Source organism: Microcaecilia unicolor, chromosome 11 (assembly GCF_901765095.1).
Source record: "Microcaecilia unicolor chromosome 11, aMicUni1.1, whole genome shotgun sequence".
Lineage (NCBI taxonomy): Eukaryota > Metazoa > Chordata > Amphibia > Gymnophiona > Siphonopidae > Microcaecilia > Microcaecilia unicolor.
The window spans coordinates 202,185,030-202,202,612 of NC_044041.1; the positions used below are offsets into that span (position 1 = coordinate 202,185,030).

The 17,583-nt window shown below is 46.1% G+C and overlaps 1 protein-coding gene across 9 annotated transcripts in view; it reads right to left on the reverse strand.

Annotated features, from left to right (window-relative positions):
• Nucleotides 1-16,705, reverse strand: part of MAP7D1 (MAP7 domain containing 1) — an 80,698-nt gene extending 63,993 nt beyond the window's left edge. For 4 of the 9 annotated variants that reach the window (XM_030217906.1, XM_030217907.1, XM_030217904.1 and 1 more), the window contains exon 1: nt 16,427-16,701. In XM_030217906.1, coding sequence (XP_030073766.1) covers nt 16,427-16,460 — 34 coding nt within the window. In that variant the 5' untranslated portion in view covers nt 16,461-16,701. Of the gene's footprint in view, nt 1-16,426 lie in introns of all 9 variants that reach the window. The other 5 variants (XM_030217905.1, XM_030217903.1, XM_030217900.1 and 2 more) reach the window with 3 other exon arrangements.
• Between the last annotated feature and the right edge of the window lie 878 nt (nt 16,706-17,583).

Sequence of the window (17,583 nt, forward strand, 5' to 3'; positions counted from 1 at the left end):
GACAGTGGTCCCAGCTGCCTTGAGATCATTGACAAGTTCCCCCCTTGTAGTTGTAGGCTGATTTCTAACCTTCCTCATGATCAAGGATACCCCACGAGGTGAGATTTTGCGTGCAGCCCCAGATCTTTGTCGATTGACAGTCATTTTGTACTTCTTCCATTTTCTTACTATGGCACCAACAGTTGTCTCCTTCTCGCCCAGCGTCTTACTGATGGTTTTGTAGCCCATTCCAGCCTTGTGCAGGTGTATGATCTTGTCCCTGACATCCTTAGACAGCTCCTTGCTCTTGGCCATTTTGTAGAGGTTAGAGTCTGACTGATTCACTGAGTCTGTGGACAGGTGTCTTTCATACAGGTGACCATTGCCGACAGCTGTCTGTCATGCAGGTAACGAGTTGATTTGGAGCATCTACCTGGTCTGTAGGGGCCAGATCTCTTACTGGTTGGTGGGGGATCAAATACTTATTTCCCTCTGCAGAATGCAAATAAATTCATATACTTTCCACAATGTGATTTTCCGGATTTAATTTGTGATGTGCTATCTCTCACTAGTCCTAGTATTTTTGGAACGCGTGAACAGACGCTTCACATCCACCTGTTCCACTCCACTCATTATTTTATATACCTCTATCATGTCTCCCCTCAGCCGTCTCTTCTCCAAGCTGTATAGCCCTAGCAGTCTTTCTTCATAGGGAAGTCGTCCCATCCCCGCTATCATTTTCGTCGCCCTTCGCTGCACCTTTTCCAATTCTACTATATATCTTTCTTCAGATGCAGCGACCAGAAATGAACACAATAATCAAGGTGCGGTTGCACCATCAAGTGATACAACGGCATTATAACATCCTCACACCCATAGACACCCATCGATTGCTGTGGGTGTCTAGCATTAGCGCACGCTGAAAACGCTAGTGCACCTTAATAAACAGGGCCCTTTGTTATTAATTTTGCTTGGATTTTTTGTACCTGTTTTTTCGGGGGGGGGGGGGGGGGGGGTCCGTCCCACTTCTTTGATTTTATTTTGTTTGCTTTACTGAATTTTAGTCACCAGGTGACAAATGCCCAGATTACCCTGCACCCAAGCCTTCTAACCCAGCTTAGAAGAGAGCGTCCCTGGTTTTTTAAATTCAAAAGGAAATAGTATGAAAAACAGAACTGCTCAACTCTACTCCTCTACTCTCCAAAAGGAGATAACTGAGCAGCTTAGGACAAATAGTTAACAAGGCCACCTCACCCAGCACAGAGCAACACCGTTAACACTACCATCCAAAGGGCTGGAAAATACAGGACAAGACACTACACACAGCCACACACGCTGGTGGTGGCTGCACACAAGGTTCTGAACGGAAGCCAATTGGTACGAGAGAAGCTATACCGCCACAGATCCTGGTGGTTTATTCTGAAGAGCACTAGACTCACTTGCACTGGCTGGGAGAAACTCACTCGAGGGGATCCATGGCTATTTAACACCCAGACCAGCACAGAAAACAGCTCACGTCATGGAGTACATGAAAAGCAAGGACCATGGGATATTTAGGGTACAAATGGAAAATATTTCTAGTTGAAAGAAGTACCCAATGGTGAATGGGACCAGTGCTTCCCGACGAGCTCTTCTCTGAATAACTGGACTCCCAGTAAGTGCCATTAGAGCAGGCAGCGTTCCCATACTGTGCCAGCCCCTGTTCTTTTCATCACCCAGGCGACCAAACCACAGCGGACACTGCCACAGCAGCAAATGCTTTCACTCTGCAGAACAAAATGTTCCTGCCTTCCAACCCAACCAATACTGTAACGATCTAAAGAGCTCAAGGGTGAGCAGACAGCTGCTGTCAGAGCAAACTCCTTCTCCTACCAGGGGAACATATTTTTATTTTATTTATATACTGGGATTTATTAACTGCCTTTATGAAGAGATTCACCCAAGGCAGTGTACAGCAGATACAGTTTAACATCAAAAACTTACAATTTTGTTAACAGCATAACAATAGTAAAATGTACAAGTATAAACAAATAACAATACATACAGCAATTTGAAACCTAATAATGAGACTACCATGGAACAGGATCAAACATATACCGTATTTTTCGGACTATAAGACGCACCGGACCATAAGACGCACCTAGGTTTTAGAGGAGGGAAATAGGAAAAAAAAAATTTTCCTTTTTCCTTCCTCTAAAACCTAGGTGCTCCGGTGCGTCTTGTCCGAGTTCGGGATCGCCCTCCCCACGGCCCTGTCACCACTTCTCCCTACTCACGTCACGCGATCTTCCCTGGTGGTCTAGTGACGTCGGGGCAGGAAAGAGCCCCCTCTTTCCTGCCAAGCGCGCTGCTCTCCGTCTTCCTGTATGCTGCCTGACGGTCTCGGCGAGATTCAAAATGGCCGCCGAGACTTCAATTCTCGGCGGCCATTTTGAATCTCGCCGAGACCGTCAGGCAGCATACAGGAGGACGGAGAGCAGCGCGCTGGGCATGAAAGAGGGGGCTCTTTCCTGCCCCGACGTCACTAGACCACCAGGGAAGATCGCGTGACATGAGTAGGGAGAAGTGGTGACAGGGCCGGGGGGAGGGCGATCCCGAACTCGGGGGGAGGGCGGGAGGGAGGGAAATCGCTACCTTCGGACTATAAGACGCACCCCCCATTTTCCTCCCAAATTTGGGGGGGAAAAAGTGCGACTTATAGTCCGAAAAATACGGTACACATTTACCAGCACTGAAATTCAAATAACAGAGATATAATACGATGTAAGCAAAAGTTAAACTGTACAGCGCTGCGTAACCCTAGTAGCGCTCTAGAAATGTTAAGTAGTAGTAGTAGAATATCTAATAAGCACACAATTAGAACATTCAAATAACATTGCTATGATACTAATGCTTTTCTACAATACAGCTTACCATATAGCTGAGGGGCCAAAGGCTGACATATAGATGGGGACAAGAGGCGTGGTACAGAGTCAGTTGGGATAAGTAAATGGGTGGCTAAACTAAAGGCAATTTCGTTGTATAGTTAAATCAAATTATAAGGAACTGGTCTAAGTTGCAATGTGTGTAGTAAGCTACTCCAGGTGAAGAATGGGTGTATAGTAACCCTATGTATTAAAGGCTTGGGAGAACAGCCAGGCTTTCAACCTGCTTCCTGAAGTAGAGATAGTCTTGAGTTATACGCAGCCCCTCTAGGATTGCATTCCAGAGCATGGGGGCTACTTCTGAGAAAAGCAAGGCGCAGTGCCCCCCGGGTGCACGGAGCCGCCACTAACATGGCGCCGTGCCCCGACGGGCCTGCGTGCCAAAGACAGCGGGAGGAGCGAGCGAGGCGCAGTGGGCTAGTTCCCGCCTCGCGAGACGCTCCCCGCTGAGAAGGGCTGGAAGAAAAGGGGGTTTAAAAACCCCTGGGCGGAGCCCGGACGCCCTCTTCCAGCGTCCGGGCAGCAGCCTGCACCCAGCCCCCCCCCCCCCCCGAGTTAACGTGGATATGTACCTGTTTATATTTCTCGCAGCTTTGGCGGGGTACCCAAGCCTGATGGTGTAAGCTAGGCAGCTGGGATAGCTGGGCTTACGGTTGAGCTCCCTTGCTGTACGGCGGGGAGCTCTGTTTACGATTGGTCAGTCTTGCTATGACGACGGACTGGGTTGGCTACTAAGCCGGAAGGTGATTGGCTTGGGTATACCCAGGGTTATGATGTTGTTTGTATTTAAAATAAAGCTGCGGCCAAGTTGTGCCATGTTAAGAAAATACCATGTGTCTCGTTTGTTGTTATGCAATATCACGAATACCCTTAGGCCCGAGGGGTCTCCGTTGCCTATGTTAAGCTCGCTGGCAGATTTCACATCCTACAATTTGCTTTGATGAGGGGACGGATAGTGATAATCCTTGAGAGGATCTTAGAGGTCTCAAAGGTGTGAAAAGAGCTAACTTATTCTTTAAGTACTCTGGCCCATTTTGTCTGAGGGCCTTGAAAATCAAACAGTTTAAATTTAGCTCTGTAAGGTACTGGTAGCCAGTGCAGATTTTGCAGGAAGGGTGTGATGTGGTCACGCCACTTGCAGCCTTTTATCAGTCGTGCTGCAGCATTCTGAATTATCTGGAGTTGGTACAAGCTCTTTTTGGTTTGACCAGTGTACAGGGCATTTCAATAGTCTAGTCATGATGTTTATCAGACTCGTCTTTCCAATATATGGAGAGAGATTGCGTCGCTGCCATAGGTGAGGGAGACAATTTTTAAAGGTTGTTTGAATTTGCGCCATCAGAGTGAGTCATGAGTCTAGCAGTATCCCAAGATTCCAGACCTGTGATTTTAGAGGGAGTTCATACTTCTCACAAGGTATTTTGAAGTTTCACTCCCTTTCCTCGAGGGCTTGATGGTCAAAAAAAGTACAGCTCCTAAAATGGTCGGAAGTGCCTTGAACCAACATCATATCTGAATATAAGCCTTGCCATTGTACTCTGGAGTAACTGAACTCCGATGAATGGATAAATTGCAACCAATGTAAATAACATTACAATAGTCCAGATGTCCTAAAACTAAATGTTTGCACAATTAACTGGAAAACATTTAATTCAAAACATGACTTTACCCGTTTCAACTTCCAAAGAAGCCTAAATACCTCAGAAACTGACAGACATGAAATTCAAAAGTAAGATGCTTATCCAGCAAAATCCCCCAAATCCTCAAATGAGGTTCCAACTTAACCCATTAACTACGATCTCATCGTCGGGGCTTATGCAGATGACTAATTAACAATAATAATTTGTTTTTTTCTGCATTCAGCTTTAATTTAGATGGCACACCCCAGCTCTCCAAACACAACAATGCCCGATTGGTATTATACCTACTATATCCCCTTTAAAAGGGATACAGATTGTTAATCATTTATACCGATGTGTTAAAGCCCAAAGTCTCCAGTGTGGGACTGGATCCATTGTTTGGGAAGCTCTGCTTCGCTAAGGTGTCTTCTCTCAGTCGAAAAATCTTGCATGCATTTGGACTCCCAACACTTTTTTTCAGCTTTCTGTTTATTGAAAGTGGACTTGTGACGTGAGTTGAGTTGAAAAGTGCTGAAACAGCTGGCACGCCACTTTACTCTTTTGCACTGAACTTGGAAAACTCTATCGTCTCTCTCCCTTGCCATCTTTTCCTGCAGTGATGGCAGCAGACACACACCCTGGGTGGTTTTATACTGTGGCTGATGTCTGGCACCATGTAAGTGTAACATGGTAGATGACAAAAGAAACTCCAGTTGGGCCATTAGTTCACTCAGTTATATTGGTGTACTTTTTGAGGATATATCTCAGCTGTTGCCCACACAGTGACCACTAGGATATCCATCCTTATCTGTGTGGCTTTTATCTATCCTCCTGAGTGATTGAGGACACGAGATGCCGTACCTCGTGTTTTAGCGAGCTTCGTAATCTGATGAGGGTGTTTAAGAAATGGTTTACTGTTACACTGTGGTGGAAGTGATGCTGTACAGGGGATAGATGCTTTTTTTTTTTTTTTTTTTAATTAATTACACCTGTGGTTTGCTGTTCCACCTCTGCTTTCACTAGATGTATCTCCCTCTTGGCTTCTTTCAGATTCCCCGGGTATACTTTTCTGTGTTCCTCTTCTTGAGTTTTCCTGCATTTCATGAACACCAGAACAGTGAAAACAAGATTCAGTAACCAAAAATTGACTAGGGAGGGGATCAGTATCCACACCTAAAACTTTTCCAAAGAGGAAAGTTATTAACATTTTACGAAGTATCGAGTAATCACACTGACCCCTAATTGACTTCAACAAGGAGTTCCAACATTTCATGCCACGATAAGCAAATCCCGCTGCAAGAACCAATTTGTAAACAATTTTCTTACAACTTGGATAATCTCTAGACCCAAGAACAGCATTATGTGGTGGAAGATCAACAAGAGATATCATATAGCCATAACATACAATATTTGGTATTAGTTTAAAAGTGACCCTTGTTTTTATTGGGAGCCAATGCAGCTTAACTAGCAGTGGAGATGTCCTCTCAAAACGTGAAACTTTACAGACAAGCTGACTGCGGTGTTTTGGGCAGTTTGCAGTTTTCTTAACAGCAGTTCCTTGCAACCAGTATAGATTGCATTGCAATTGGCCAACTGTGCCAAAACGAGCGTCTGCACTTAGTCTCAAGGTCACAGTAGGAAAGAAGGATTTAATTCTCCTCAGTTTCCATAAGGTTTTAAAAGATTTGGACACAGCATTGGATACTTGTGGCTCAAAAGTGATGATCAACAACCATTCCCAGTACTCTTAGTGTAGACGCCAACGGACAAGAAGCGTGATCGATTGTAAAACTGTCTAAAGGTGTATGATCAAAAGGATTAGTGAGGACCAGGAACTCTTGTTTTTTCCTCATTCAATTTTAATTTGAAATCAGATGCCCAAGATGCCATCAGGTCTGAACAATTAATCACTAACTGAATTTCTTGAAAGTCTCATGTAAAAGGGATGTAAAATGAACTAAATTCAGTAAATGGTGCTCAAATTTGGATGCCAAAAAAATACAAAAAAACAAAATCAGCAGAGCACTATTGTGCGCTATTTATAGAACAATGCTTAGAGCCAATTTCCATTCCTTACTTTGGGCATGAGGATTTACACCAACCGAAACCTGGTGTAGATCTTGGTGTGTTAACTTAAGTGTGGAACCACAGAATTCTGTAATGCGGTGTGCATTTTTACGCCCCCAACCTGTGCACCCTGAGTTGTGCACAGTTATTTACAGAACGAGTAGCAAGATGCGGACAAAACCAAATTGTTGCCAACACCAATAATCAGCACCCAATTAGTACGAATTGGCTTGTTCACCAGTTTAGTTGCACGTGCATCTCGGGCTCATGCGTAAATCTGGCCGTAGTTTATAGAATTGCCGTTTATGAGGGGGTGAGCCTACAGGTTCAGATGAGCTCCCACCATGATTTAAAATGGGTTTTGAGGTAGCTTTGTTACACGTCTGCTCACAGGATCATTCCACAGGGGACAGTGGCCCAGAAACCTGCATCTCTTTCTTCCTCAGCACTTGATGTCATAGCAGGAAATCACGACAAAGGAACTGAAATGCCCAACTCTAGGCCAGTGAATATGGAGAGTAACTGACTGCTAAAATCCTTGTAATCCACTTAGGTGTTCAGTGGAATAGAAATGTCTAATACATAAATAAAATTTCCTCTGCCCTCTGGGTGGACTCTGACCTGTAGGACGTGGCAAATGATTCAGGATTAAAAACACACACACAGCATCATGTCCTCATTCTGCACATGATAATGTAACATAAGAAGATGATAAGTGTTGCCATACTGGATCAGGTCAATGGTCCATCTAGCCCAGTATCCTGTTTCTAACAGTGGCCAATCCAGGTCACAAGCACCTGGCAAGATCCCAAAACAGTAAGAGAGGGATAGTCAGACCTGCAACCCTAGCTCAGAGATCTGGATACACCTGCCTATACCCAAATCTGTTAGCACTCCCTCCCCCCCCCCCCTCGTGCTCAGCTGGGTTTCTCCCAATAAGGGGGGGGGAGGAGGGAAGCATACACTGCTTCAGATTTGAGTACATTCAAGACAGAGGAGATGAGCTACATCAGCAGGGGCTGCATGGTGATCCCAAAAGCTGCTCTTGATACTTAGCACCCAGGAAAACTGCCCTGCTCAAACTCTGGAGACAGATGTGGTGCCCAATTTGTAGCACAGGCAATAACTCACAAGAGACGAGCTGGCGTTTTCATACTGCTATCATCAAATCCCAAATTATAGAACGTTTGACAGATACGTATTGCTAAAAGCACATTTCAGTCAGTGCCTGGTCCCCAGTCCCTTGTTCCCTTGGCGCCAGTCTCCCTGCTCTTGTAGGTGAAGTAAAGAAAGCAAGCAGGAATGCTTTATCTTAATATTTATACACATACGACATTGCACCTTTTCCTGGTTAAGGCACAAGCTGAATTTTATAACTACGCAGATTAATACATTTACAATTGGATACAAGAATGAAGCAAGAACTCCAACCAGAACGATCTAACAAAGCAGGAGAAGCAGACTGCCTACAAGAATGATGCACAATGCACCGAGCACCAAAGCAGAGAAACTAGGGGTAAATCCCAGTGCAAAGTCGGGCACCGAGTCCCTGAATTCTATCACACTGCAGAACGCCCCAACCCCCCCCCCCCCCCCCATCCTTATGCCCCCTTTTCAGATCCGCGCAGAAACAGGCAATATTCTATAACTGGCCGTGTAAGGGTAATTCCGTGCAAATCTGCCATTTGGGGCCATTTCAGCACCTTGATGCCTTTATATTGCTTTTCTGTGCCAAAAAATCGGAAGAAATAGCACATAATGCTATACGTAGAAATTCCCTAGCAAGTAGGGAAGAATCTGCAGGTACCAAGCAATGCAGAAGAATACAGTAGTTGTTCCCATTGTATTGGTCCCACAACCTCAATTCAAAGCCATTTCCAAGTACACCTAGACAGGTTGCCTATGAACTCCAGAAGGGAACTCTGACACAACCTAAGTACTACAGCAAGCATTAGCAGCAAATTACAGAGACCAAGCTCGAGCGCCACATACCCTGGGGTTAAGAGTGAGGTTCATTACTGTCATGGTATGTGCAAAACAAACCCATTTGGAAATGCTGCCCCAGAACTACACACAGAGAACACCAAATGCATACGATGAACTGTCCACTACTTCACTCTATAAAGGGTCTGGCGTAGTCTCAACATGTTTGGCTTTGCAAGCGACCCTCTCATACGCCTCAGTTCAGCCTTCAGTGGAATCTGAACACCCTGTGATGTGAATAAACTTTATTAAAGGCACCTTGCCATTGGCCAGGGCGTCACGATATCCTGTCCGTGCATCACTGTCACATGATACAGTTGGGGGGGGGGGGGGGGGGAAGACTTCATTTTTCTTCACAATTTTATAAACTAGATGTGCATCTCCAAACCACTGTGCATTGAAGCCTTCTCATTCCAATCTATGCTATTCTCCAGTTCAGGAAAACTTCTTACTCATCTGCCGTGGAGCATTATTAACAAATTCATGTTAAGCAGCTGCACCAGTGTTTATGAACACAGCATGTTACGATAAGGGTCACCAACTTACTCCAGGTCAGCAGGGATAGACTGAACTCATCCTGGATTTTCCCAGTGCAGCATGGGACTTGCAATTCTACTTCTCAAGAGCAATATTCAAAACTGAATGCCCAGAAATTGAAGGAAACGCCAACACCGGCAGTCTGTTCACAGAGGGAACGTAAGAGGCAGGGGGTTCTGGGATCTTATCAAGAACAGGTGATAGTTAAAAAATCTTTTTTCAAACCAAAATGGCGCCAACTGTATTTGGATAACTAAACAGGTTCGGAGTACCGTAGGGAGCCCGTTCGTTATAGAAAGGCAAGTCGGGTCTGTACGTTGCCGTCGTGTTCGTGAACCAACTGCCGGCAAGCCACGGCCGCCTCTTCCCTGTTGTTCATCTTTTTCTGTGGAGAATCTGCTGCCCTGACCCAAGCAAGCTTCTGGCCATTACATCAGAGTTGTCCTCCCCGCCTACACCACCAGCCGATCAGCTGTGCGGCTCTTTCTCTTTTGCCAGTCTGACGGAGCAGAGACGGTTGTCCCTGGTCTGGAGGGCCTCGTCGGTTGAGATTATGGAGGAGGAACGTTTGAACCTGTGCCACTATGGATCCCTCTCCATAGCACCTGCATCGTCGGTTGCAGTCCAGCGGCTCCTATCTAGCCCACAATCCTTCAAAGCTAAACCAGCAGCTGACGCGAACAGCTGGGTCTTCGTTTCAACTTCCCTACGGTGGAACTAGCATACCCTTCCCGTTGCGATCCAGGGTGCCGGAGTGCGCGGGCAAGCTGCGGACCCTATTCCTCTGTGGTGGTATTGTCGGGCCCGTTGACATCCTGGGCCCCGCCGGCATTGTCTGCCTCCAGCTGCTGTCGTCTGCCTCTGGTGATCACTAGCACTCTCCTGGCCGCATACTGCTGTTTCTTCTGCGCTTCCTGGGTATTGCTACAGTTTCCCAATTGTGGTCGCCTTGCCGAGAACTGTTCGAGCCACTCTGGTCCACCTCAGCATCTGGATTTCCACCGTCCATTTTAGTCTCTCTTCCCTTTTCCTTCTTACCCTGTTCTTTCTCCCCTATCTAATGTAATTGTAATTGATTCATCTGTGCATTGTAAGCCACTTTGAGTCTGCTTCAAGTGGAAAAAAGTGGGCTATAAATGGTCATAAATAAATAAACAAAAAAAATAGATGTTAGCAACTTTACAAAAGGAAAATATGTTCCCTTCCAAAGCAAGTGCAATGCAGTGTTTCTCAGCCCTCTACCTAGCCAGTCGGGCTCTCAGGATTTTCATAATGAAAATACATGAAAGAACATTTTGTTTATGTATATTAATTATGAAAATCCAGATAGCCTCAGGTGTGACTCCAGAAAAGGATTGAGAAACACTGGTGTAGATTTATAAGAAAGCGCCATGATGTGCCTTACAAGGACATTACAAGATGAAAACCAAGCTAAGACATGTAGTGACCACCACAGTCCCCAGCAGCCTCTGCCTCACACACTGCAGAAAAGCCTCTGCTTGCCATCTCCTTCTGCCAGTCCTTCCACAACAGCTCCTCCTCACTGCCCTGCTCCCAACTTATCTCATGTGTCACTATAAATAATGCAAGCCAGGACACAACCCAGGTAGGAAACTGGAAATTATATAGACATGAAAGGAAATGAATCATCGCTGCAAGTAAACTCAAGATGGGAAACGTACCATTACAGAGGACAGGACAGAAACAGAAAAACGGGAGATGTTAGCGTGTCACCCTTCCTTATCCTCATCCCCAAATCATTTAGAAAGCCTAGCTTTGAAGAGTTACTGGAAAAGTGCACCTTCCTCCCTTATCACCCACGTTGATGGGCGAATTCACAGTGACAGAATTATTTTTTACGCTCCTCTGTCATTCATTTTGTTGACTAGTCAAGTCACTGAAAACATCAGTCATGGCCAACTCCAACACAAGTCAATTGAAAATGGTCCGTTTTGCTCCACTTTACAATCAGATGCCGTTACATCCTCTGAAATGTGAAGTTTGCTATGGATTGATGAGAAAAAGTCTAAAAGGATGCAATAATTCAGCAAATAAAGATACTGCTGGAGGGGGAACTGACTCGGATTACAAAACATTTATTCTGTTGCCAACACAGTTTGTCATAGCTTTGAAGAAAACTGTAGTCCCCTTTGAAAGGGCTCGGCGCACATACCTGTGATGATTACTGCCACAAGCAGCATCACACTCCCCCCTCACAAGCATCCGAGATTTCAGCACAGATCTTCCCACATACCCTTCCTTCCCCCTATCTGTCTCCTCCTGGTTAGCTCATTAGTCAGCACCTCAGCAAGTCCTGAGTCACAGGAACACCTGCCATTACTTGACAAGGTTCCTCAGCTGACATGAGTAATCCAACACCTCAGGAGTGCCTCAAATGCAAACCCATGCAATTGATGCCATGGCAACTCTCCTTCCCATGTTGTCCTTTCTTAGGGTCATTAATCTTACTGGCCATCGACAAGGAAGCAACAACATCTAAAGAAGCCATCAACACTGACATTTTCTAGGTCTCAGAGCCCAAGGGAAGTCAACTGTTAAGATGGGACACCAGGAACCTCAACTGGTGTAGAATACCAAAACCAGTTTACCACATACTTAAGCAAAGCTACCAACAGACGAGTGCCTGAAATGACCACTCTCTCCAAAGACCCCCCCTCCCCCAATCATCACTGGGTAGGGGGAGATGTGTATGTGTAAAAGCCTTCTACAGTAATTGGTGATCCTGTAGGGCAGGGGTGTCCAACCTCAGCCCTCGCCAGGTCGGGTTTTCCCCAATGAATATGCATGATATCTATTTGCATACAACGGAGAAAGTGGATGCAAATAGATCTCATGCATATTCATTGAGGAAATCTTGAAAACCCAACTGGATTGTGGCCCTCAAGAACCGAGGTTGGACAACCCTTCTATAGAGCCTTTTGGCAAGAACATTATTTCCAGTGGCAGGCCTGGAATGCTGTCATTTTCTGTCGTTTCAGTATGATCTGGACTCACTGGATCTATTGAACAGAATACCAGACAATAGGAAGCAATGTATCATTTCTGCAAAGGAAGCTTTGGTAAAACGATCTGGTGTGCTAGGGAAGATGGTTCTTAAGAAAACTGGTTTAAGAGCCCAAGAGAGCGAGTAGGGAGACAGAGAAATGCAAGCAAAGGTAGCATCGCTTCAGAGAGCTGAGTAAAGGGAAACCTGACCACAAGAAGACTGACATGTGCCTTCTGATTCTATGGATAACTTACGGCATTTTTATTTAGACAAGCATTCACATTGCGTTCTTGAGCATGGATAATTTAATTTAGGCAGAACTTTGATTGGACAATGGTTGACTTACAGTGAAATCTTTGGGAAACATTTTCCATACTGATTTTGAATATTTTATTTGTTGTTTCTATTGCTATTAATGTTATTTACTGGTTTCTGATTTTGGTATGTTGGCTGTAAAGCAAATAATACAGTTCCAAGTCTTTAAAAGACAATATAGGGATTCAGCGAGAATAAAAGGATTTACTCCTCTCTGCCCAGTTCCTCCAAAAGCATTGACGCAGATGAAGGTTGTCCAGAGAAAGGGACCAAAGCGATGCAGGATCTTTACATAACACCTTGAGATGAGACTTCAGGACTTGAATATCTTGGCACCTCCAAATAGTCTTAATGGAAAGGATGGTGGATGCATGTACTGGCCCCCAAGAAGCAACAATAGAACAAAGAATTCATAAATGGTTTGGGATAAGCACAGATAATCCTCAGCTGCAAAGTGGTGCAGAAAAGCTCATGGGATCTATATGGCTATATGCCAGGAAATAACTGGCCGAGATAGATGGGATAGATCAGATGTAGGCAATCCAGTGTTCGAGAACCCCAGGCAGGTCAGGTCTTCAGGATATCCACAATGAATATGCATACCAAGGAGGCGGTGCTTGCAAATCTACCTCCTGCATATTCATTGTGGATATCCTGAAACTCTTTAGGACCGGAATTGCCTACCCCTGGGATAGGCAACACCTAGAGAAGGGATTTTGGATTTAGCTTTCACCTTTTTCCACAGTAGCTCGAGTCAAGGTACAGAAGGCATCATTTCCCTATCCCTAGTGAGCTCAAAATCCTACGGACGGTTAACTATCTTGCGCAAAGTCACAAGGATCATCAGTAGGATTGGAACCCAGGCTTCCCTGGTTTTCAGCATTCTGCTCTAACCACTAGGCTAACTCCTCCAAGCATTTTATTGTCTTAACAGTCCCCTGGCGACTCAGCTGTATTTCCAGAACAGCCTCTTTCCTCTTTCACTTCCTCTCCAGAGGTATATGCCTACACTGACCCATGCCTGAACTACGGAGCGTAGAGTTCTGCTGTGGAATGTTGACATTCATAAGTCCGCTTCCTCCAAGTAGACCAGAAGTTTTCAACCGTGTCTTCAGGGCACACCCAGCCAGTCAGGGCTTTTCAGGATATCCACATTGATATCCCTGATGTAAACAGTCAACATATGCTACCTATGAAAATCCATTAAAGGGGCAGAGGAGAATTCCCACCCTTTTCAATAATATGGGCGGGGGGGGGGGGGGGGGGGGGGGGGGGGAGGGGGACAGAGCCAAAAAAGGATAAATCCAAGTCTGTTCGTGGAGAGATAATTCTTCCATAGAATCCCGTTAACGGAGAGCTAACCTTATTCAAGACGAAGGTGAAATGTGAAATACAATGAAGAAGAATGGACCAAGTAACAGGAAAGCCAGGGTTCAAAGCCCATCTTTGCCACTCATATTCCTTGTGAGCTTCAGCAAGTCACAAACTCCACAGCCTCAGGTACAAGCTTTAGATATTAAGCCCTCCAGGGATAGGAAATATCCGTCGTACCCGTGTGCAATTCGGATGTAGAAAAGCTGCTAAACAAATCTAAAATCATAATTCAAGGAAAACTGCAATACATTTTTCCCACCCCAGCTGTCAAAATACTACGTCAAAAGCTTGCGTGTGCTAGGCTGGAATTATCCGAGCTCTCTATTTTCAAGGCAGACGCAGCGCAATTCACCTCAAGTCCAGAGGAATAACTTTAGTCAGTAACTGATCTTCAGACACTGTTGTGCTAAGATACACTTCTCAAATATCAGCTGATCAGTGCCGTCCAGATGGTTTCATATATTTTGTTTCACTTTTTCTCTTTTGGGAATAAAAGGTGCTTTCCCTTCCTCCATTATGCTTACACAACCTGGGCATTTCTTACAGAAAACCCCTTTTCGCTGTCACAGCTGCACAAAACCAAGCAGGGTATGTGAACAATTAATACAATTTATCCTTTGAATCTTTTGGAAACCCATTTGCAGCATAATGGTTACACAAGGGAGACAGCAGCAGCCCTGGCTCTGAAAGCGCAGAGCTGGCAAGAGGCAGTGTTGACACGCAACATGTGACAGTGATGTGGCACAGCTCATCAGAGAATCACACACAACACAGAAAACATCCTAGAAACCTCACTAGAAGCAGGCCATCCCTGTTCAGACAAAACAATCGGCATGTTTAGCTTTCCAAATGCAGAAGCATAAGGGCCATGCATGGCATTAGAATCACAACTCACATTCATTTGATGAAATGCATGTCCTAATACAATGCTTTGTGGCTGCTGCATCTGTCCGGCCTGCACAGCTGTTGCACACAGAACACTGCAGCATTCAGGGCATTCCAAAAAAACCCTCAGATCTTTAAACACCAGCATTTTGCCTCTGACAAAAAGAATTCTAACTCTGGGATCCAGGGCTGGCCTTTTATTCTGCCTGAGCTGACTTTGGATCCAGAATTGGGTTCTGAATATAACCCGGCAAGGAGGACCACACACATTATCTAGAGCTGGATTTAGAAGGGGGGGGGGGAAGCAGAGAAGTGCAGCCAGTCCCATGCACGCAGAACCACTGATGGGTGGTGGGGATGAAAAGAGGCTTTATAGCGGGTGGCCATGCAAAAGGGAACAGCCCTTGTGGCTTCCCAAATCAAAGCATTTCCTTCCCTCCTCCCCCACATCACAGGCATCCCACCAGAGGATGCTGCTCATCCGCCCCCTCATCTATCCCATCCCTAGCAATGGGGAAGGGCAGCAGATGCCCTTGAAATGTAAGTAATCCTGATATCATAAACAAAACAGAAACCGCTTCAATGCGCAGGATTGTGCAGTTGTGCTAACAACATTCCATGGTCAGGGGTCCCTTTTCCATTCCAAAAGGGGGGGGGGGCACCTCCAGTTCTACATCATTTATTGCCATGATGTTAACATCAAAAATTATACCTTATTTTATTTTTCTCTTTAGAAAGGTACAAATAACACCCCCCCCCCCTAAAAACTCCAGATTTACTTAGTCTAAAGTCAGTCCTGGCTGCATTAATGCCCGAATGCCTGCCAAAGGTTCAGTAAGGCACTGCCTCTTTTTAAAAGTTCACCCCTCAGCAAGGAGATGTGCCCAAGCTTTGCTTTGTGGCCTTGTCTCTGGCTGCCAAGGGCCCAAGTTAGGCCTCAGCGAACAGAGGAATGGGATCACAGTCCCTGCCAAAGGAAGGGGGGTTTCTAAGTGGCCAGACAAAAAATAAACTCGATTCACAAAATAAGTCATTGGGAAAGAAGCCTTTGATCCTTTGTTAAGTTTGTGGAGGACACTAGGTTTTTAGAATATTGTGCCAAGATGCTCTTAAGACACGTAAAATTCAAGGACAACTAAAAAAAACAACAACTCACAAAGCTCATCCAGCCTGTCCCTCCCAAATACTCAGACTTCTAGATGCCCAACCTTTGTCACTGCAGTGTACATTTATAGATGTCTTAGTTACACGCAATGTGACTCAAAGCAATTTACTGCAGACTAATACAAATACAACAGAATAACAAACAATATAACATAACCTAATAAAAACACAGACACTCCAGTAGTAGCCCAGACCCCCCCCCCCCCTCCTCACCCCAGAGCTGGCCTGTGATTCTACCCCATCTGACCCCCTCCCCCCCCACCAGGATCTCCCCCTAAAACCAAGCAAAGAGGGGCGCACACATTACATGGAGTTAAGGGGAGAGCAGGGAGGTGCTGCCAGGAGCCTCCCATACATACAGAGCCGCTGCTAGGCGGGGGTGGGGGGGGGGGGCTGAATGGAGACTGAACAATAGCGGGCGGCCATGCAAAAGGGAACAGCCCCCGCCCCAAAGCCCCTGTAAGGGCAGGATCCAGCGGCTTTCAGCCTCCGATCGGGCTGTGGACCCAGCCGCCCCCTCCGGCACAAAGGCTCATCCCTACCCCGCGCTACAATGGATTTAGCGCGCTTACCTCCGGCCCCGTCCGGCTCTTCCCGGCGCTCCATGCTCGCTCTCCTTTACAGACTGAACCTCTCCCGTAGATCAGAAGCAAATTTCATCCCTCCCCGAGTCCTGGCCAAAATCTGATCAAGCCCAAAAGACCTACAATTTAACAACAACAACAAAAAAAAAGAAATCCCCGGAGCCGGCTGGCCGCTCGCCGCCTCCCAGCGGTTAGTATGGGAGCCCTAGTCCCCGCCTGGCCTCTAAACCAGGTTCCTACCAAAGTGCCCGGCTGGGACGGGGTGTTCTCGATCCCTCCTTCAGCAGACACTCCACCGTGTACAGACTGGGGGGGGGGAATTAATTCCCACTGGGAAACTGCACTCCAGAGCCACAGTGGGGGCAGATCCGGCTGTACAGCTCTGGGCAGGGGGCACGAATGGGTAACTCAGGACCCATCCTCCGCCCCCCCTTTCATTCCCTGCCTTGGTGCAGTCCGACAGTGCTTCAGACTATGTAGGGAAAGTTGCCTCTCCCCGGCTGGAAGCAGCAGCTGGTGAGTCACTGGGGACGGGACGGGTGATGGTGCTGCTCTGTCAGGGAGCGTTGGATTTGCATTGCTTCATCGGGGCAGCAGCCCCCCCACCCCCCACCCCACCCCAGCAGAGAGCAGTGAGAATGGCGTGCAGGGCTTTCCTCCTATGACACTGCATCTCATCCAAATCAGAACAAACGGGAAATGAAATCATGGCTTAGTGGATCAGAGATGCTTAGAAAATCACCAGAAAAGGGTGGACGTTGCCTGTTTACTGGTTTTTTTTTTTTTCGGAGGGGGGGTAGGGAGACCAATTCAGTATTAGCATGTGGAACATTTGAAGGCACCCCCCTTCCATGCCCACTCAAAATAGCCTATGCAGAAAAGCATTGGAAACTGAACAAGGGGCCCCTAAAAAGTTAGTGAGGGTCTTTCCTGTGCGCTAAGACCATTTTTAGTGCAGCAGTAAAATGGCCAGTTTTCTAATTTTTGTATTCATGGTGTGCGCTAATGTTGCCATTAAAAAAGATTCGCACTTGAGCCTGTACCTACCACCACCTATTTTGTAGACCGTAAGGGTTCACGTGCTAATCACATGCTAATCAGTGCACGGCAATTTAGCTGCGCTAACTGATTACCACGTGTCTTTG